This window comes from Mauremys mutica, chromosome 10 (genome assembly GCF_020497125.1).
Source record: "Mauremys mutica isolate MM-2020 ecotype Southern chromosome 10, ASM2049712v1, whole genome shotgun sequence".
NCBI classification, from domain to species: domain Eukaryota; kingdom Metazoa; phylum Chordata; order Testudines; family Geoemydidae; genus Mauremys; species Mauremys mutica.
In genome coordinates, this window is record NC_059081.1 from 60,471,214 (window position 1) to 60,493,249 (window position 22,036).

The 22,036-nt window shown below is 41.8% G+C and overlaps 1 protein-coding gene across 12 annotated transcripts in view; it reads left to right on the forward strand.

The window, feature by feature from the left end:
- The window catches only part of PARD3B (par-3 family cell polarity regulator beta), a 665,445-nt gene that overhangs the window by 519,772 nt on the left and 123,637 nt on the right, over positions 1 to 22,036 (forward strand). For all 12 annotated transcript variants that reach the window (XM_045032213.1, XM_045032216.1, XM_045032214.1 and 9 more), the window contains one exon: positions 15,834 to 15,944. In XM_045032213.1, coding sequence (XP_044888148.1) covers positions 15,834 to 15,944 — 111 coding nt within the window. The remainder of the gene's footprint in view (positions 1 to 15,833; positions 15,945 to 22,036) is intronic.

Consider the following 22,036-nt stretch of genomic DNA (forward strand, 5'->3'; position numbering starts at 1 on the left):
TTTTTGCTTCACACTCCTGTGTCTGTTACTCTTCTCTATGTGTTTCTAAGGATAATCTCCCATCCAGAAGCAGCTGGGAAAGAGAGCCAGTGGTACACTTCAGCAGCTACTGTTGAAAGAGTAGAGCAGAAAGTGACAGGCGATTGTGTGACTGGAGAGAAAGGAATAGCAGTGACTTCATTCCCAGCCACTGGACCCAAGCAAAGGGGGTGGGGAAAGATTGAGACCAGAGCGCTTTAGTATGTTTCATGGAAAATAATGGCAAGCTGTCACCATAAACTTGCTAACAAATGCAATAAAATGAGTTTAAACCGTTCTGTTTCAAGTAACCAAAGCATAATGGACAAGAAAATTCAGGGAGAGAAAAGATTCTGGGAGCTGGCATGGAGCTGGCATAGCCTAGCCAAAATTAGAATGTTCATATTGTTTTAAGCTACCTTGTTAGTATGTAGTTGGCAATACACAAGTATTTAAAGTTTTTAAGATCTGTTCTACAAATTCTCCATGCTCTTGTCTATCAAAATGAATGTATCTTACTGTTAGCTCAAAAAGCAGGGCTTCTTTGATATTAAAGAAATAGAAATGGTCATCAAGTTTTTATTGAAACCATATGTATATGGTAAGCAATACCTGAAATATAATATTGAAAAGATTGTGTCTAATGTATAGCAGTATTGGGTAGTTCATATAATAGTGGTCATAAAGTTTTCAGCTGTGACTGCAGTTTCCCATTGTTCTGAGATTTATTTTTGTACGTAAAGCAGGCACTGAGAAAAGCGTGTAGTATGTGCGGCCTACTTTCTTCAGAGTTTGATGAGAGAATGTCTTGGGCTCTATCCCTTAGGTGCCAGAGACATCTTGTGATTATGATATAGTCCTCAACTTTTACCTTTATTAATTGGTCACTCTGCTGTCATGAAATTAGCAGCAGAGTGACCAAAAGGTTATAAGTCGTACTGACTGGTTTTTATACACACAGTTTTTGATTATCCACGAGAGGAAATCACTAGTATCCAAAGCTACCATATACTGAGTCCCTCCGATACTGAGTCCCTCCATTGAAGGTACTTTATGTCATTCTCTCCAAAACTTACACAGCTGTAACTAACTAATTTGATTTCTAATAACTACTTTCAAAGTCCACATAAATTCAGTAGCGAAGGGTTAGGGCAAAGGGAAGTTGAAATTTATATACTGTGCTTTTCCCTTAATGTCATCCTCTCAACAGGGAGCTCTCACCATTCTTGACATTTGACAATTGGCTTTGTGTCAACCATGGCAAGAGCTCCCTCTTGAGATTGACAGCAGAGGTTCTTGTTTAATTAACTAGCAGAGATGCTGCCTGAGAATGACAGTGTACCTCCCTCAGTCCCCAAAATGAGGTGCAGTTAATCTCCTGCAATATACAGTACATGGGAGCATGTTCTCCTCAATATGTTTGTATAACTCTTAGTAATACTAATGAGACTTACGTGCTTGTATCAAAGGGCAAATAGCTACCTCTGCTCCAGAGTTCTGTCCTAAATTAGGTTCTTCTAGTGAACAGTGTAATTGCAGCCTTCAGCTAGCTGTTTTTTATGTATTATATTTTTCAACTGTTCCATTATTTCCTCTCCTATTTAGTAACATTGTAACTGTCTAAATGTTTTGCTACGGAAGTCAGCTACAGAAATGAGCTGGAGCCATATTTGTCAAGTTGTCCCATTTAAACTCTTTAAAACAGGAAGCTGTGTGTAAGGCTTTCTGGAGAAAATATCTCAAAGGGAGTTTGAGAAGACTAGACACTAATGCTCCTGGACTCTAGGTTGAAAAATCATAGTGCATTTGTGTCATGTGGGCAGATGTTTCTCCCACAGCCCCTCTAGCACAGTAGAAAATCACTCAGACCCATGCATCACTTGAAATCTCTACTACCACCAAGATATTTAAAGGAATTGTATTTATAGTTATAATTGATAGCCACTGTTTTGACAGGCAGACAGATTTCTCCTCCCAGTGGCTTCTTGTTATTGGCCTCCAGTGGACCTTAACATTAACAGAATTCTACTGAAAAGAGTCTACAAACTAACAATAAATCTCTAGGGAATGATGTTAACCACATTCTGCTATGTCTAATTAGAAATGTACCATAGCTCCATGGTTATGGCCGCGGAGGAAAGGTATTTTTTATCATGCAGCCTGATTTTGACAGTTAAAAATGCAAAAACATCTATTATTTATTATACTGAAACACATCTTTCAAATGATAACACAACAAATCTTTTTTGTTTGTTTTTTTGCTTTGTTCTGCATGACACCTAAAAATGTCACATATACAAGAGACTGTGGGGTTGGACTTAGTAATGGTTAAGGGGAGGGATAGCTCAGTGGTTTGAGCATTGGCCTGCTAAACCCAGGGTTGTGAGTTCAATCCTTGAGGGGGCTGTTTAGGGATCTGGGGCAAAAATCTGTCTGGGGATTGGAAAAATCATGCATCTGGAACCTCAAAAAATGAGATTAGCTTTAAAACTGAGATTTTTAAAAATAAATGTTGGGGTCTTTTAATTTGTCTTCTGGTTTCTGAGCCTTTATGATACTCACTTCACATTTTCAGGCTGTTCTCCACAACCATGAAGGCTAGAAACTAACTTTCCTTTCAAATCAGAGTGGCGATTCTTGTGCAGTCTCTTGATTCTAGCAGCTGGAGCTTTAAGAAATACCATGAGACTTGTCAACACTGGGAGAGGAAGTGTCTCCCTTAGCTGCAAATCCTCTCCTGTTTACATCTCGCTAATTCCCACCAAAATTATCCACAGTGTACCTGCCATGACCTGTATCCCAGCTTTTTACTTAGAAATTCTGGCCGCCCATATGTAGTAGAAGCAGCATTACTAATAGTAGAAAGGAAGTGAAGTGGAATGAAGGGGGAGAGAGAGAAAAAAAAACAAGGGAGATGTAGTAGATTTTTAAAAATTTGTTTTATAAAGTTTAGATCCCTAATGGCTGTCTTATTGCAGCATTCATGTGACAACTGATTATTTTCCTTTCCATACCCTCCAAACTTCTGTGACCTGGACTGTTAGGAGGTGGAGGGGGTGAAGTAGATAGAACACACCAAGGAACAGTGTCCGGGTGTAGCCTGTGTCAAGTAGAAATTAGGCTTTGTCCTAAGTTAACCTAAGCGCAGAGAAGTGTGGAACATTGAGTTCCAGTGTGAGCAGAAGTTAGAGATAAGTTGGAGACAGTAAGATGGGGAAAATGGAAGGTATCAAGGTTATGTTGCTGCTAAGTTTCAGTTACAACTGGTTTGAGCAAGGTTTTTAATAAGTTCTTTGGAGAATTGTGAAATGTATTGAAATGGTGTCTATGCTGATAGTATTGGAAGGGCATTGGTGCAGGTGTTAATTTAAAGAATGTGTAATTTAAAGAGCCAGTAAGGAGGTAGCAGAAATGTGAATATGGTAATGGGGACTTTTAATGTTAATTAGTGTTATAATGGATTATAAAAGGGGTAAAGTATCAGAGGGGTAGCCGTGTTAGTCTGGATCTGTAAAAGCAGCAAATAGTCCTGTGGCACCTTATAGACTAACAGACGTATTGGAGCATGAGCTTTCGTGGGTGAATACCCATCTGCCACAGGACTCTTTGCTGCTTATAAAAGGGGTAGTTTTTGTTAATTTGGGGAGAACGCCAGTTAACCTCAAAGTGGTACTGTTAAGTTCCAAGACTATGAGGTTGTGTTTCACTCTGTTGTCAGTGGACTGATCACCCACTGATAAGCTATTTCATCTTTGAGTGTAAGTGTAATTGGGCTATTGTGTAAGTGGTGATTGTGTGCCTGTTTGCTTAACTAATCATTTTTCTTTTAAGTAAAGTTTGGTGTTATCATTCAGAGTATCACCCAGGGGTCATCTACTAAATACATTTTCTGTAACTGACCCAGAGGCTCAAACTTGAAAAATGTTGGGTTTTATTGCACCCTTATCTTTTACAACTTAATATTAACTGGGAACATTTCAACATAAAGATTACAAAGGGTTACACCAATTCAGCAGAATCCCCAACTGCACCTAGAGGGAGCAGCAGATTTAGCAGGGAGTGACAGAGAGACACCTCAATTTGAAGCACCAGTTGGTTGCTCTGTGAGTCTCTCTCTTCACCCTCTAGGCTCCCTCAAAAGCTAACACTAAGGAGGACAGGCTTCAATCAGAACCTGCATTTGTTTTCTCCAGGGGCGGCTCTAGACATTTCACCGCCCCAAGCAGGGCGGCATGCCACGGGGGGCACTCTGCCGGTCGCCGGTCCCGCGGCTCCGGTGGACCTCCCACAGGCGTGCCTGTGGAGGGTCCGCTGGTCCCGCGGCTCCACTGAACCCTCCGCAGGCATGCCTGCAGGAGGTCCACCGGAGCCGCCTGCCGCCCTCCTGGCGACCGGCAGAGCGCCCCCCGTGGGAGGCCGCGCCAAGCACGCGCTTGGCGTGCTGGGGTCTGGAGCCGCCCCTGGTTTTTTCCTCTCTGCATGAAACAGGGCCCCAGACTCCTCAGAAGGGAGGAAGGTAGGAGGCCATCATGGCTACCAGTTCTTCCTGTCAGGATTGGGAATCCATTGTGCTGGGGCGCTGTACAAAGAGAATGGAAGGCCTGGGCCCCGCTCCTAAGATCTGTTTTAAATTGGACTCAATCCAAAACATTTTTAAGCTTAGGGTTTAGTTTGTGAATTGGGCTATTACGGCTTTGCCGGTTGCCTCTATGACACAGTGTGTTGGTGTATTTAGCTATTAACCGAAAGATTGGTGGTTCGAGCTCACCCAAAGACAGTTTTCGGAGTGGGACCTGATAACAGTCTTCACATATGTGAAGGGCTCTTATAAAGAGGATGGTGATCAATTATTTTCCTTGTCCACTGAAGGTAGGACGAGAAGTAATGGACTTAATCTGCAGCAGGGGAGATTTCAGTTAGATTTTAGGAAAAACTTTCCAACTAGAAGGATAGTTAAGTTCTGCAATAGTCTTCCAGGGGAGGTGGTAGAATCTCTATTACTAGTTTTTAAGAAGAGGTTGGACAAACACCTGTCAGGAATGGTTAGGTTTACTTGCTCCTGCCCCAGAGCAGGGAGCTGGACTTATGACCTCTCGAGGTCCCTTCCAGCCCCACCTTTCTATAATGCTATTATTCTGTTTTGATCAGAACTAACTTAACCATCTGTACTTTGAAAGAGCCTTGTTAGAACTCTGATTTCTGAGGATGACGTTTCATTGTTAAAAAGGACAGCTCAGTGCAGCACCGTGGGCGGAGGGTGAACCCTGGGCTCAGGGAGGTTAGCCCCGAGCCTGCCCCTTCTGCCCAAGGCCCCGCCCTTCCCACCCTCCACCCTCACTCACTTTCACTGGGCAGGAGCTTGAGGTGCAAGAAGGGGTGAAGGCTCTAACTGGGGATGTGGGCTTCAGGGTGGGGCCAGAAATGAGAGGTTCAGGGTACAGGAGGGGGCTCCCGGCTGGGGCAGGGAGTTGGGGTGCAGGAGGGGATGAGGGCTCCGGCTGGGGGTCCGGGCTCTGAGGTGGGGCTGAGGGATTTGGGGTATGGGATGGGCTGCCACGTTGGGGCCAAGGGATTTGGAATGTGGGAGGGAGCTGTGGGTTAAGGCAGGGATTTGGGGTGCAGGAAGGGGTGAGGACTCTGGGGTGGGGTTCCCGGCCAATGGGAGTGTGGAGCCGGTGCTCATGGTGGGGGCAGCACACGGAGCCCCGTGTCCTTAGGAGCTGGACTTGCTAGGTGCCAGGACAGGTAGGGACTAGCCTGCCTTATCCCTGCAGCACCGCCGACTGGACTTTTAACAGCCAGGTCGGCAGTGTTGACCGGAGCCCCCAGGGTCCCTTTTCGAACGGGTGTTCCAGTCAAAAACCAGACAGCTGGTCACCCTAGCAAGCACCAGTTCCAGCCACCTATAGTCCCTGGCCACAGGCTGTCCCCAGCTCCAGCCATGGGGGAAGAGTGGTAGAATGCCAGCGGGAAGCAGGAGAGGCCCAGGGGTGGAGCGTGGGCAGGACCACATAGGACTGTTTGGGGAGGCACAGCCTCCACTGGCCTTTGATACCTGCCTCCCATGTGCAGCATCACTTACTGGACCATCCCACTGACTAAGAATAAATGAATTCAAGTTCTATTACTTTACTACAAAATTAGATATAAATATTTTAGTAGAAATAAATACAGTTGTTATGGGGGATAGATGTTAGTGCACATAAAAATAGGAGAATGACACCATTGAATGAGGCCAAGTACATATGAGCAGATGCTTTGCAAGCCTTATTCTCCTTACTCTGCTAGCATGTTTCAGTCTTGACCCACAAGAAGTTTGAGATTCCAGCTCAGAGTGTCCTGAGCAGAGGTCGCCAGTGGCGTTTAAATGTGTCAGATTATGTTAACATTGATGTATAAGTACTTGTTCAGTGAGATCTAGACTTAAGACCTCCAACCTCATTCCTGTTTCTGACTTAATCTAGATTTACCCTAGGTGTCCAAAAAGAGGTGTGGGGGAAATAAACACAACAGCGTATTAACTCACTTTGTCACTCAGCCATGGACCCAATATTAGGCATCAGCAAGGTAAGCGGCTCCTAGAGTGCCAGAATATTAGAGAAGGCTTTCTGTGAAATCTGCCTAGCTTTGTAGTGGCCTGGCACCGAAATCTCTCAGGAAGCTCTTGCTATTGGCCTTGTGATGGGAATAAGTAGGGGGCTTTAGTGATGCCTGATACACAACCTAGTTGTCAGCTGTATCTATTCTGACTCTGCCTACCCCCATGCACATGCCCCCAGCCTTGTTAAAATGTACTAGGTATCACAGCTGATATGTTTTTTCTGACCGTAGATTTCAGATTCATTATGTGATGCATTTTAGGAGTTGACACTTAAATTTTATACCAAAACAGTTTAAAAACAATAAGGGCTAGTCTACACTTACCAGCCGGGTCGACGCGGTGAGTTCGATTTCTCGGAGTTCGAACTATCACGTCTAATCTGGACGCGATAGTTCGAACTCCGGAAGCGCCGCGGTCGACTCCGGTACTCCACCACTGCAAACGGCGGTGGCGGAGTCGACCTTGGAGCCGCGGACTTCGATTCCGCAGCGTCTGGACGGGTGAGTAGTTCGAACTAGGGTACTTCGAATTCAGCTACGCTATTCACGTAGCTGAATTTGCGTACCCTAGTTCAACCCCGCTTCTTAGTGTGGACCAGCCCTAAGAAACATTTTCAAAATAACATAAGTGACCAAGGAGCCTAAATCCCTTTTCAGATATGACTTTTAAGCATTTAAGAGCCCAAGATTTATTGAAAGTCAGTGGAAAGTCAGTCATTTTTGACTATGGGATGTAGGTGCCTTTGAAAATGTTATTCCTGGGCTACCACAGAGATTACATTTGCAAACTCCATATAGGCTAATATCTAGAACAGTATTCGCTTTCACTTTAGATGTAATTACTTGCCTGTGGTATTGAACAAAGGGGAAGAAAATCAACCACTAGCATGGGAAAGGAAGAAAATATAAGAATATATGAGAGAATGGTAGTTACACAGTCTAGTGGACAAGCAAATAGAACTTGGTGGATTGGACAGACTATAAATCAATTTCTGATTCTTCTGGTCAAGTTGTAAATCATAACTGTGCCACAGTACTGTAGGGTTGATATGCTTGATGTGGGGGTCTACACTGCTTGGAATGGGTGTCCCTTGCAAGAAAGAAAGAAACTGTTAATTAGGAGATCTGAGCACTAGCTTGTGTGAACATGGAAATAGAAGCAAGGCTACTATTTGATGTCACAGATTTCCTACAGTTAGTTAATATCACAGGAAAACACCACTTAGTAAAGGCACAATTCTCGCTCCCCTCTCCCATGCCGTACAATGTGAATACATTATCGCTTGCTCCAAAAATAAATATCTTAAACTGTTGTTATCCTTAATAACCACCCTCTGTCCCTAGTATTTACATAGCTAGAGAAGCTAATGAGAGTTATTCCATGCAACTGATTCAGTAGATTGGCACAGTGCTTTTGTAGATGGCCTCTTCTAACACAGAAGACCTGAGTATGAGAGTGGAGTGTTTTTAGGTGTCTCTTCCTTTCTGGCTCTGGTGGAACTACTGTATTGCAGAGGTGTTGCTCGGCTTTTGGCCATGGGGGATGATAGAGCTGCCCTACTAGATAAGCATTTCCTACCAGCCAGTTCACACAATGTGCTCACTGCTATTGAAGTTGAGGACAAATTCAACGTTTAAAAGGAGGGATTTGAGGCATATAGAGGTAAGGATAATAATGATGATTTTAGAGAGAAAACTGTAGGGGACCTGTCTAGACCACCCTTAGTCTGCAACATCTATGGAAAAGAGCTAACTCACAGAAAACTAGGCGGGGTGTATTTGTTTATCTGATACTGGCGCTTGTATTCTGTCCAAAACACCAAAACCAGGAGACATAGATGACCATTTTTTATTGCTTTTCACATGGATGCTACAGTATTAAGCTTCACTTTGTAATGTAGCTCTTGCATTTGACAGTTAGCTTCTGAATTTGGTCCTCTGCATTTAATGTAGATATTCATTTGTCAAGTACTACAGCAAAGAGACTTCTCAGAAGATTTGATACTAGGAGTTTCTTGACTGACTCTTAAAGGTAGCAACAATTTTGGGAGCCAAGCATTTATATAAATGCTATTAAATATCCTCTCTGGACTCTGTTTGCTTCATTCTGTTGATGCCTCTGAATTTACGTAATCAGCAGTATGTAAAAATAAACACTTCAAGATTTGCATGTTCCAATAGAAAAGTTCTCTGCTGTGGCCACTTTTGAGGCAAGAGTCTTTTTCTTTCTAGAAGAACTTCAGTAGGAAAAATATTGCACTGTTGGTTTATTTTGTCAGGGAATTCGGACGGTGGATAGTATGGAATGTAGAAAGTCGCATGGAATATGGAGGGTTAATGCTCTATGTTCTTAATTTCAAATTCCAGTAAATATGGTTTCAGCTTTGATCCTATCAGGACTAATTCCTTTGTCACTCTACTAATTAATTCAGCATGCTGGAGAAAAGATGCTAATTTGAGCATCAAAGAAGTAGAGGGTGGGTTTTTTTTTATTTTTTTGTTTTTAATCAGAGTTGTTAAAAAGATACGTTTTACTCCCATTAGACTGAATCTGAAAGCTTGGTCATTTTAGTCTTGTTCTCAACAGTTGAATATAATAAAAAATATGCCCTTGTTTCTCTCAAGATTGGCATAAAAAACCAGCCGCAACCAATATTAGTGTTAATAATGTAGGCTTCTTTAATGAGACTGCTTCATCCTTAATAAAGAAAGAAATCTTCTGAATATCAACTTTTTCTGCTTAACCTTTCCTTTTCCTGTTGCCTGTAATCAGCTAAACCCCATTGTTTTATTGCTGCAATTGAACTCTCTCCAAAATGGGTTTGAAGATGGTTAGCATGAGCATACTTTGATTTACCAAAATGTAGCTGAATTTTTAGCTTAATTTAAAAAATTCACATCAGATTTATAGTTACAGAAAATCTAATACATTGACCTGGACCGCACATAACTAAATTCATTAGCCTGTGGCCAGATCAGTTTTCTCTTTCCTCAGATTGTCTCAGCAGCCCTATGAATGCAGAGTTCGATTGTGTTTACTGCTTAGAACTACTTCCATCTGCAAATAATTCTATGCTCAGTGCAGCTTTTGAAGTGATCCATAGCAGGTTGAGTGGATTTGAGAATCCCAAGATGTCTATGTAACCCACTCCCTGCTGGCAAAAGAAACCAAATCTGCTTACAGATCCTATTGCTCTCTCATAGCAACCTTTTCTTAGTTTGTGGAAAGGGCGGTGCCAGGCATGAAAGAAAAGGAAGGTGGGTACCTGCCTTTGCTGAACAGAGGCAATTATTCTCAATAGTGCTTTATTTTAAACTATGACTGACTTGCGCTTTATAGTTGTGTTGTGTGCACTTGTTCTCCAGTCGTGGGCTACTTCTACTGAGACCTGCTATATAGTCTCTGTAGTACGGTAGCTTTAGTAAAATCTTTTCCCCCAATGATACTATAAGGCTTACTTAGCTTCTGTCCAATAAGTAAACATTTAATAACAACCCTTTTAGGTAGTTAGAAAAACACTAGAAATATAAAACAAATATTTAATTAACATTGCTGTTAAAATAAATATAAACATAAAATGAGTCTGGAGCAGTAATCACAAGCAGTTAATCTGACTCACTAAAGATCTTTACAGCAATGTCTAATACCCTGTAAAAGTGTATGTATGAAAGTAATTAATCAAAGCACAGCATTGCTTCTAGAGAGTATTTCTTCTGCTGTAAAGCTGAGTGATAAAATAACTTAAAACACACAGCAGTAGCAGCAGTTAATAAGCTTTTTATAGTCCCAGTGTGAACCTGAAAATCATACCTTATTAGTATCTTTATCTTTCTTGCTCACCCATCTTACTTGCATTCAGATTTAATTTTGAGGGTTATTTTTATATTTCTAGTCTTTCATAGTGGAGCTGCTTTAATAATCTCAGCATGGGTTTTTTGTTCTTCATTTGCTGTGAAATGGGTGTTTCTGTTATATACACTTTACAAATCACTCTAGGGTTTTTTCCAAATCATTTCTGGAGATGCCATGGCATTGTTTGGATATGTGCGTGTTTGTTTTTTTCATGTCTTGGACCAATTGAATTATTTTTCTTTCACCACAGATGTTTGCAATTCCATTCTTTATTAGCTGCAGTGACACCTACCGATAGGGGGAACCTAATTAACTAAAGAATTCCCAATTGCCAGATTTAGCTAGCAAGCTGCTTGGGACTGTACCCAGCAGATGTTTCTCCTGCTTAGAAGTACGGGGACTTTATAGACCTCCCTGCTTTTTAATCCTTGAAGCAAATATCAACACATTTGAGATCTGGAAACTCACTGTTCAACACAGAAATGAAATGTTGCCATGATCACAGTTTTAGGTCTTGCATTTAAGACATTTTTCCCAGGAACAACAGGGAAGGACCATAGAACAGGAGGTTTGCTTTTGTCCTTGAAATCTTGAAATTTAAAAAGGGATGAAGACATTGATAGAATGAACAGTCCGGAAGCATTTTTTTCCACAATCTCTTAACATTCACTGTAGAAATATAAACATTCCCTCTTTATATACCAGAACCAATAATATACTCATAAATATTCCAGTAAGAAATCACACATTTGGTAATCAAAGAGTTGATTCACTCAGTGTTTCTAATGGAAAATACCTTAATTATTCTCAGGACCTTGGTGATTTCTTTCAATGGGTAAAGCTAATGCTAGCAAAGGGAAATCCATCTGAGTAGTACAACACGTTTTCAAGAATAGTACATGGGCTTTCACATGAGGATGACTCACTCATTTTCATCTTTCTGAGGGCAGATCACGTAAAGAAAATCCCTCTCTACTTCTGCATGCAGGAGTAGTGTGCTCAGAGCATTTGGAATATTACCCTTGTATAGTGAAAAGCATACTAATGATTCTACGTCTACAACTTCCTTCACAGGCATTACACCAGGTAATCACTGTATTGCGTAGGACACATAAATGCATAACTTTGCTACATGGTTTTTTCCCCCCTCTATTATTATTTTAAGTGGTTTCATTCCACACAAAACAATCTAAGCAGATGCACACAATCTATTCATTTTTCAGGTCTTCTAATTATATTCCTCCCTTTGCTATGTAAGTTTTTGAATAAGTAACAATTCTGTCAGATAGTACCTTAAGAGAATTTTGCTATGTACAGTGTAGTGGAAAGAGCTTTTAAAGATTGGTGTGCAATAAATTTATTCACTAATGGTTTTGGTCTTATATCAATCATTTTAATATAAAAGGCAGGTTTTACTGTAATCCGGTTATTTGTTGTCTGTAGATTTTGTAAGCCTCAAGGCCAAAAGCCATTCACTTTTCACAAAATTTTCATCTTAACTTGATTAATACCATAACACAGTTGTTACAACAGCCTTGTTCCCATACATTAAACTCAGCGGGAGTTTAGAATCAGGCCCAATGTGAGGTTAGCGTGGAAATAATTTTGTCCCCTAAACGTTAGAGAAATATTAAGCCTGGAACGCACAAAATTATGCAAAATTACAATAAGTAGAAGTTAATTTCATCAGCATATGTCTGTGGTAATTTAGAACACATCAGAGAACACAGACCTTTGCAAATACCATAACTTTCAGGGAATGATGTATACATGCAGTCAGAGAAGATGCTGGATATTTTGTGGTTTTATGCAGTACATATGGTTTTTTAAATTGGTGTTGAATTTTTGCAGTTTATACTCTCTCTCCCTCCGCCCCCTTAATGTCCATGCTGGATTTTTGCTGTTCTGCAAAACATCATCATAATAATTAACAATAATAATAATGAGGAATAGATTTTTAAGAGTTTAGTAATGAACGGAGGAGGCCAAAATCAGAACATTTCCCCAGCCTTAGGCAACATATTGTGTATTTAGTATGGAAGGTAAATATTGTAAGCCCACACAGCTCTAGGGTGAAGTCAAAAATACCAGAAAAACTTGTTTTCATCAAGACCAACCCACCACTGCTAGTTTATAATTATATTTGACCTTACCAATTCATGGCAACAGCCACTATACTAGCAGACAACAGTGTTTGTGCAAAGAGATGTCAAACTGGCAGTTATTACAAACAAAATTGTCATTTTATTAAAAAAAAATTCCTTTCGTAAGCAATAAATAATACCCAGACTTGAAAGTCAGAGGGGTTCAATCTTTTTTTGAACATTTTTGTGTGCTACATATCTAACTTTACCTCCCTACTGCAACACAAAATGCCCAAGAATAATGTTTTCGTCTATAAATACTCAAGACAAATACTAGACTCCACAAAGCCGTAATTGATACTGTGGGGGAACTGTAGGCAGGAAGAATATAAACAAACTGCCAGAGTCAGATCAGGGCCAGGACTCAAGAGCTAATGCATCCTCTCTTGAGGATACTGCCATGAGAGATCTTCAGCGAATATGCAAGTGCTGGAAAACAGATTCTTTTCCCATCTACCCTGCAGGTGTTGGACTAAGGTGTGTGGGTGGGTTTGGTTTGGTTTTACCTGCCATTCCTATATGAAATAACATCTGCAAGGTCCCATCTAGCTCTTCTTTTATGCCTGTGTCTTTTCACCAGTCTCTGTGTCCATCTCTCTTGCTCGGTACTTTCTCTCTCACACACACGCATGCTCTCTCAATCACTCTCTCACATATAAATACATACACCCACATGCCTGCCCTTACCCATCTCTTCCTAGCTGCAATGGTCCGCCCCTTCACATGTATGTGGCTCACAGTCTCTGGAGACCACAGGAACCTAGAAGCTGATAATGGAGCCAGAGTGTAGACTGTCCGCTCAGAAAGAGCGCAGGTATGAAATTTAATTATTCTGATAGCACCGTAGTGAGATGGGACTATAGAAGGAGAAACAAGTATGGCTCGTGGGTCAGGTGTATGTTTGGAACAGGGGTCCCTAACAAAGTGGCATGTATTTTCTGGAGCAGCAGGCCATTAGTGCTTTAAATAGGACTTGGGGCTGTGGCTTCTACTGCAGAGATGGGGGGAAGAGTAAGATGAGGTATGTACAGACACATCCACCATACCCCCAATACGCCCAGACTCCTTCCTCATTCCATTGCACAGAGCCACCCTGGAGCTCTTCTGTACATTTACAAGGGAGAGTCAAGTCCTCTTGCCTGGCACCTCTGCTGCTTCCCCCTCCTCCTTCACCCTCGCCGTGTCTCTGTCTCTCACTCACCCACAAACATGCAGTGGCGCTGGAAGCCAGCCCCCTGACCCATGTCCATGCCCCTCCTCCCCCGAGCTGAGGCTGGGAGCAGGGCTGTGTCTCTGTGAGGGGGGACTCGTAGAGGGGTAAGAGGGCGGAAACCGTGGCCAGAGCTGGGAGTGGGTGTGGGGCCAGGAGCGGAGCCCTAGGCAGGGGCTGGCAGCCAGGACCCCACATGTGGGGCCAGGAGCATAGCCCCGGGGGTGGGGTTCCGGGAGTGGAGCCCTGGGAGCGAGGAGCCAGGTGCAGAGGCTTGGGAATGGGGAGTGGGGCTGGGTGCAGGAACCCGGGGAGCAGAGTCCGAAGTGCAGAGCCAGCAGCTGGGGAGTGGGGCACAGGGCTGGCCCCTGGGACCTGAACCCAGCGAGTGGAGTCCTGGGCACGGGGCCAGCAGCCCCACATAAAACCTGGGGGTGCTGCAGCACCTCCCGCACCTCTACTTCCCGCGTCTATGTAAATATGGCTTGTATTTGCAAGATTTGCCTCTTGGTGTCTAATGACTTCATTTTTCTGTAGGCTCAGGCTCATTTGATTAAATTCACTAGCAATCTGGATCATGACTTTGGGAGTCAGAGGCTACGTTTACACTAGGAGCTAGGGGTGTGATTCCCAGCTCACACGGACATACTCACATTAACTCTCATCAAGTGAGTGCGGCAAAAATAGCAAGCTGGCTGCAGCAGCACAGCCTAATCACTCCTAGTACAAATTCTCTGGACCTTGTGGGCAGCTAGTCTGTACCGCCACTGCCTGTGACACCATGGCTACGCTACTATTTTTATGTGAGCATGTCTGCTTGAGCTGGGCCTCACACCTCTAGCTCCACGTGTAGACATAGTCTGACTGAACAGTCATAGTAATTCTGCCTTGGTCAAAGGAGGTCTGTGATGTACAACATAAGTCTGTGCAGTGTAGTTCAGCTATTGTACTGAAGGCAGTTTGGACTGAAATGAAAAATAGAAAAGGATAAAGGAAAGATCACCGAGGAAATGTTACTGACTTCCATAGAAGTATTCAAAAAGTTGTGAGGCATAGTAATGAAGTTAAAATACAGCATGCTCCATGAAGAAATAATTTTTGTAAATCGTTAACCTTAATTTGCATATAAAGGCACTTGAAAGGTTGCAATACGATAAAAATGACTGATCATTTGTGACGTATGAAATTCAGGAATTCAAATTTGAGGGGATGGGAGGGTTAGCCCATAATGCTGTGTGTATCCAACCTCAAGAGCCAACTCAATGAGAAATGTAGCTCTGCCACTTAATAACCTCTTGCAAGCTCTGTGAAGAAAGGAATATAGTTTTGCATGTCTTCGTACAGAGCCTAATACAATGGAACCCCAAGAGTGACTGGGATCTCTGGAGCATTCTCATAATATCAATATTAAATAATAATATATTATTAGATAGAAAGTAAAGCATTTAAGAGGGGACTTTTGTGAAGTAGCTCTCTCTCTCATCTTGCAATAGGGCAAGATTTATTTTTGATCCTGATTGCACCTTCCTGTGATTTTAAACAAAAATCAACCCTGTACCTTTACATTAAAGCCATATGCGAACGAGTGACAATTTTTACCAATAGGAGTAGAACATGTGGTCAACTCTGTATGTTGGCACATATGATTGCTCTGAAGATCGCTTTCAGAGAGCCTATTCTCTGGTAAGAAGAACCTTCAGCTACTTTGAAATGTATGCTAATAATAGCTTAGCATAGCAGCTGCTTTTGTTTCAGGTCTTGTGGGGTGGTAATTTCTCTAACGCACTCAAAGTCCAAATACATTCATGATCAAGTACTGTGTAAATGGTCTATAGTCAGAATTATTGGTAATTTATTTTATTATTGCAATAGGTCCCTTACTCTAGGCAATAGCTCACTATGTTATCGTTGCGTAAATCTCCAGCTTTGTTGTGTACTCAGTAAATATTGCATTTTTCCTCTACTAATTTCTCCTCTTCCCCTGACCCTTTCCTAATGTCTTAATCAGATTTGGAAAGAAGAAAGAGGAGAAAGGTGGGAAAGCTGACCAGAAGGGAAATCCAAAACACGGCACACTGAGAGAAGAAGAACTAGAAAAGATGAAAGATGAGCGTGAAAGGTGAGTAAATCATGTAAACATCTGTTGATTAGAAGAACAGAAGGCAAGGACCTCCTATATAGGAGGGAAAGCCAGGGCAGTTGTTCCAGGCCTGGGCCGGTGATATGCCATCCCAGCTCTCCGCCAGTCGGTCTCTGCAGTGCAACATTGTTAGGCCAGTCTTCTGGCTTTGCCTTCCTGAGGCTGCTGCCATGCTGGGTTACTGCATAACAACATCTATTCTGCTTCCTCTACTTCTCTGATGGTGCTTAATGCATCCTCTGCCCAGCCTGGTGCAGCAGCTCCTCTTCAGGGCCCACACTACCCAATGCCAGTAAGGGGACCTTCTCCTGAGGCCTCGTCTCATTTCTCCTCGCCTCCCTCCCAATGCTACGAGCTGCTACTTCTGGAGCTCTGTGCACTGGGCTCCCCCTCTCCTCCATAAGGCAGTAGGAGCAGCTTCTTATGGGCCTCCAGGTTCCCTTTCTTCCTACAACCCCCATAGTGGTTTCCAGCACTCCAGGCCTCTTCTGACTATGGTGCCAATCAATAGGTTTTCTGCTTTAAGTGCAGCTTTGGTATATTCATCTTTATGTTGTTTCCTCCTTTTTCGTGTTGTGTTCACTCAAGGTTATAGGAGAAATTAACCTCTAGATTCATGTTGCAATAATATAAAGTACACAAATGCTGAATATGCCTAAGGACAATGGGAATAAAGTAGTGCCCAAAGGTTAGGAGAAGTCCTGAGAGACTGAAGAACCATTGTAAACCAAGGGGGGGTTATTTTTCTTCTGTTGGTTTTTTTCCTCTCTCATAAAATATACCTGTCCCATCCATAATCTCAACAACCTCAGTGCCTTTCCAGCCCAATAGAACTAATAGCTTTTACTTCTCCTGACTCCCACCCTCCTGAGTTCCCACTCTTGAAAAAGCCTGGAAAAATAGGGAATCCTTGCAGTGCTGCCCTGAAGGTGAGCAAATGCTTCTCTCCTGCTCCCCAATAAAGACTAGCCTTCTGGGTGCAACCACATTCCCACAAGCTGGGTCTTTGTTCCCCTCCAGTAGACGGTGCACGTAAGAGGTTAATGAGTTGCCATCAAGGGGACGCAGTCTCTTAGCTCAAGCAATAGTGGCACGTGCTTTTCATATGAGAGGTCCCACGCTGTGGTAATGTGTGTTACCTGGGGAGGGAGGCACACTGCAGGGCCCTCCTCCCCTCATTAGCGTATTCTGCTCGTTGGGAGATGGGGAGAAAATGGGCATCTCTGCTTTCTCAATGTACCCGGGCAGCTGCGTTCTCTCTCTTTGCAGGGATGTCACACACACAAGAGCTAAGGGGACAGCCCTACCTTTGTGTTGCTGGTCACAAGTCTTTTGAGACATCCAGCCTCCCTTCATGCACTGTTACCCAGTTGAGAGACTACTGCACAATGTATTTTAGTCATGTGACCGGGTGACTAATGGGATTTGATGGGGGAAAATATTGCAAAGGTTACTAATAATATTTATTCCACTCATTTCAGGAGATGGTGGGCTATCCAGTTACTGTAGTACTGATAATTGGATATACCTACCCGGTGTTTTAATAGGTAGTTTATCTAAATAAAATAATTTCAGGGTAGGATTTATACCATTTGCTTTAAAATTTCTGTAGCATGTCCCTGGTTTTGCCAGGCAGTGGAGTGCTACCTTTATTTTAAACTGCTGATTCCCAGTTTGGATGCTGGCAATTTGAGAAGTATGTGTCCTTCATTTTAAAGAAGCCAGTGTCTTTTATTAGGATACTGGCAAGCTAAGAAGTATGTATCCCATCTGTTAAAGGGCCAGTGTCATTTACTAAAATGTTGGCAGACTGAAAGGAATGAGCCCTTCTGTCTAAAGGGCTAATGTTCCAATTGGACATGAGATAATTGTTCTTAACATTTCTTTAGTGTTAACTGCTTTTTTAAAAGTCCAACGTCACTGATTGACAGTAAATTGGTACGGGTGTATTAGAAACAGGCAGTCTAATGTCTTCTTCATTCTGTTTTCTCTTCTCTAATAATGATTTAACTTTCTGCCCTGGAAGTGTTTGAACTGAAATGGAGAACAGCAGGTGTGTTGAGAAGTTGATGAACTTAGCTGATATTTTTAACTCACTTGTTTGATTCTTCTTCCACAATGCAAATGAATAGAAATATCAGCCTCTCTCCTTCAGGTAATTCTGCTTACATAAAAAAAATACTCGTATTATCCCCAAAGTGGTATAACATATACTGTATATACAAGCAGGTCATGACGCTCTCTAACTAAAACAAGAACATAGTTATATATTTTTTGTAGTTCAAGACTATCTACTAGTTGACTCTTGAACCCTATCTTGTACTACTGGTCACAGGGTGGCAAAGATTTTAGCAATGATAAAGGAAAAGTGCATACTGTAGCTGGTTTTCTCACACACGTTTCTGTGCAAGAATGATATGAGGGGTTGATTAAGTTCAGCCTCAAGATAAGTAACCCAGTTTAAATGAAATTGAGTACTTTATATTGTTGTTGACTATTCACCTAATGATGATGCTTATGAAGACAGTATAGATGAGTTTTATAACTGTGTCCCAAGATTCAGTAATCCTATAATGTATAATGTAATTCAAGCCTAAGATTTTAATGCACATATTGGCAAAGAAAACCATGCGGAGAGCCTACACCATAGATCTCGCTGCTACTATGACTTCACTAACTGCAATTCTGCATACGTTGTCTCATCTTTAACAAACCAAGCTTCACTAAAGATTTACTAGAATGTAGGCATCCCATTTTCAACTGCACTGTTGTTTGGAGTGAAATGTATTTATGACAAAACTAACAAGTACTTCACTGTAGAGTGATTATCTTGTTTACAGTTCTGTAGTCTATCTCCTAACTAACCTTGAGCTAAGTATTAATTACTTTTCTAATTTTGACTTTCATAAGTGATATTAATTACCTATCTAATTTTACCTTTCTATGAATAGTTACATGAGTAATTTTTATTGTGAAGTCTCAATTCCATCCCTAGAATAAAAACTTAGTTTGGCTGCTTGAGGTTGTATGTCAGTTAAATGCTGACTGCCTGGGTTTTTCAAAGGTCTACCACACTAACCAATACTCCTTCACCACACGTGTGCGTACATCGATCTGACACATTTTTTTCAGACCCTGAGCTATCTATATCAGGTGTTAGTGGCAGAGGTCCGAGTCGTTGATTTTTGGGGTGGGTGGGATAGGATTAACGATCAAGGGCATTTCAGCATCCTAGCAGCTGTGTGGATCTTGCATGATGTTGGGAGGTTGGTTTTGCATGCACTGCACGTTTGGCATGCCTCCAAAGGCACAAGATCTCTGTGGGGTGTGTTTTCCAGTAGGAAGTGCATTCACAACTTAGAAGAGTAGGATTTCTTTGGAGTTTTGCAAAGTGCAAAAATCCCCCCCACCCAATAACATCATATTTCATAAAGTCCAATGGGCATCAGGCTGCATATATGACCCTTACAAGGTGAAATGTTGTTGCTGTACCCATGTAAACCTTATTTCCATTCCACGTCTTTCTTTTTTAATCTTTTCTTTCCTGTGTTTCCTTTTCTTGCTTCTCTGTGCCAGTTTTGTACCACCAACACACCCTACGCTAAAATGTGAAGGTAAAACATCATCATTATTATTTATAGTGCTGGCTGGAAAGCAAGAATTCCATTCCACAAAAGAAATTTGAGGTTTTGAAATTTGAAATAACATGAGAAAGAACTAATTAAATGTTCACTGGGATAGAGAGAGACTGACTCTGTAGCTTGGTCATTGGGGAACCGGGTTCAAGTCCCTGCTCCAATTCAGGGTGAGCAGGGACTTAAAACCTGGATCTTCCATAGCCCAGCCCTAACCACCAGGCTGTTGGCTATTTTGGGGTGGGGATCTCTGTGGTTTTGGCTAGAAATTGCTTCCTGGACCTGAAAAACCTTCCCAACGAAGACGATAAATTTCTGCAAAAAGTTTTTCGATAAATTGGCATGTTCCATTGAAAAACTCTTGACCAGCTCTAATTATTTATTGTTTATATTAGAAGTAGTTTCTCGAGGTCCCAACCAACATCAGGTCTTTGTTGTGTTATATGCTGTAAAAACACATATTACATCTCAGACCTTGCCCCAGGAGCCTACAAGTTTAAAAGACAAAGGCTGGGAGAAAGAAAATAGCATCATTATTCTCATTTTACGGATACCAATTCAGTGATTTGTCCAGGTTCACAAAAGGAAGTTTCTATCAGAGCTGGGAACTGGTCCCACATTTCCTGATTCATCATCTACCACCTCAACCAAAAACCTACCCTTTCTTTCTGAAACCTGTATTACTTTCTATGATTGATGTTACTACGAGCTTGAAGTGGTTAATGGGAATTTAGGATGTTAGTCTTACTTCCTCAGTAATAGCCTTATCTGTATCTAATTGTATATGAAGTCAGCACCTCCTCTAAATTTCACAGTTTATTCCTTTTTTCCACTCTTCTTCAGTCTTTCATTGCTCATAGTAGCACATATGACTAAATCCTCACAGAAGAATGTTAGAACTTCATGGCAATATTGTATTAGGAGGTTTTCCTTACACGGCTCTTTGATTCTCTGAGCTGATAGTTTGTCCTTTCTAATGCAAGTCAATGGTTCATTGGACTGAGGCCCTATTCTAAATAAACTCATCATTTTGTTCACACTTTGGAGGCTTTGGCCCAGGGCCGGCTCCAGCTTTTCTGCTGCCCCAAACAGCAAAAAAAAAAAAAAAATGGGGGGGGAGGGGTGGCACTTGGGCGGCAGCTCAATCGCACCGCTTCTTCTGCGGCAGTTCGGGGGCGGGTCCTCCCTCTCTTCCTGTTCAGCGGCAATTCGGCAGCACCTCAAAGAGGAAGAGAGGGAATGAGGGACCCGCTGCCGAATTCCCGCCAAAGACCCGGACGTGCTGCCCCGATACCGGATGGAGTGCTGCCCCAAGCACCTGCTTCCTACATTGGTGCCTGGAGCCGGCCCTGCTCTGGCCATAATTAAACATCAGCTCCAAAGGGCTAGAATCTGCCCATAAAAGGAATAAAATCAAATACTATCTCTAAGGCTGATTTTTAAAAAAAAAAAGTTGATCAACCTGAGTCAAATTTATATTTGTAGTGTGTTCACAGTCAGTTACTACCAAATTGTCGTTTTTTACGCTTTAAAAACAAGCTGTTATTTTAGTAAATTATTAAGTACCGGAAGAGGTGGTCATTTTATTTGTTTAATTTTTTCAACCCAGGCTTTTTCCCTTCCCTTCCTGTCTAGCTCATGTAGGGATGTCTTTTAATTTTTTAACATTTGAAAACTATTGTAAAACAAATGAGAAAAATATATTAGGTACTTGAGTTTTACATGTAGTAATTTATTCTCTTTTCAAATGCAAATAAAGTGAGTATCAGTTGAAAGAGAACTATTTTTTCCTGTTTGTTTAGGATGATTTTACTGGAGCATCCCTGCTGAGACCAAAGTCTCCTTTTCAGCAGTCGAACATCTTACAGACGTTAGAATAAAATTTCCCTAAATGAAGCTCCTCATTGACGCCGGGGTGATTTTAATAAATAACATATGACTTAGTGAATATAAAGACACACTGTGTACAGACTAATGCCCTGCACTGGTTTCTTATGGGAGGTAGCTAGTTTATTTTATTAATTAAACCTTAGTTTTGTGTTTCTCATTGAAATTAATTGAGGAGATTTTAAAAAGTAGCATTTTAAGTTTTTGTGCAGAAAGGAAGGAAAGCCAAGGGAATGGCCCTTATTTTCAAAAACTGGCCTGAACTGAAGGTAAGTAAGAGCAAATCTCAAATTTGGAGAAAGGTAATTGGATTCAGTTTTTACACTGAAGATTCTAAATTGTCCTTCCAAAAGCTGTGAGACCTTCTCCCTTGTCTTATCGGCTGCTGCATTTGTTGCCCGTTCTCATAGTTTAAATCAATACATGTGTTTTTGATATTTGGCAAACTGAAATTTAATTTTGCAGCTGCGTGATACCTGTAGAAACTAAATGCGTCTTACAGAAATAAAAACATTCAGAGAGAAAACATTTTGTGAGAATGCTAGTGAG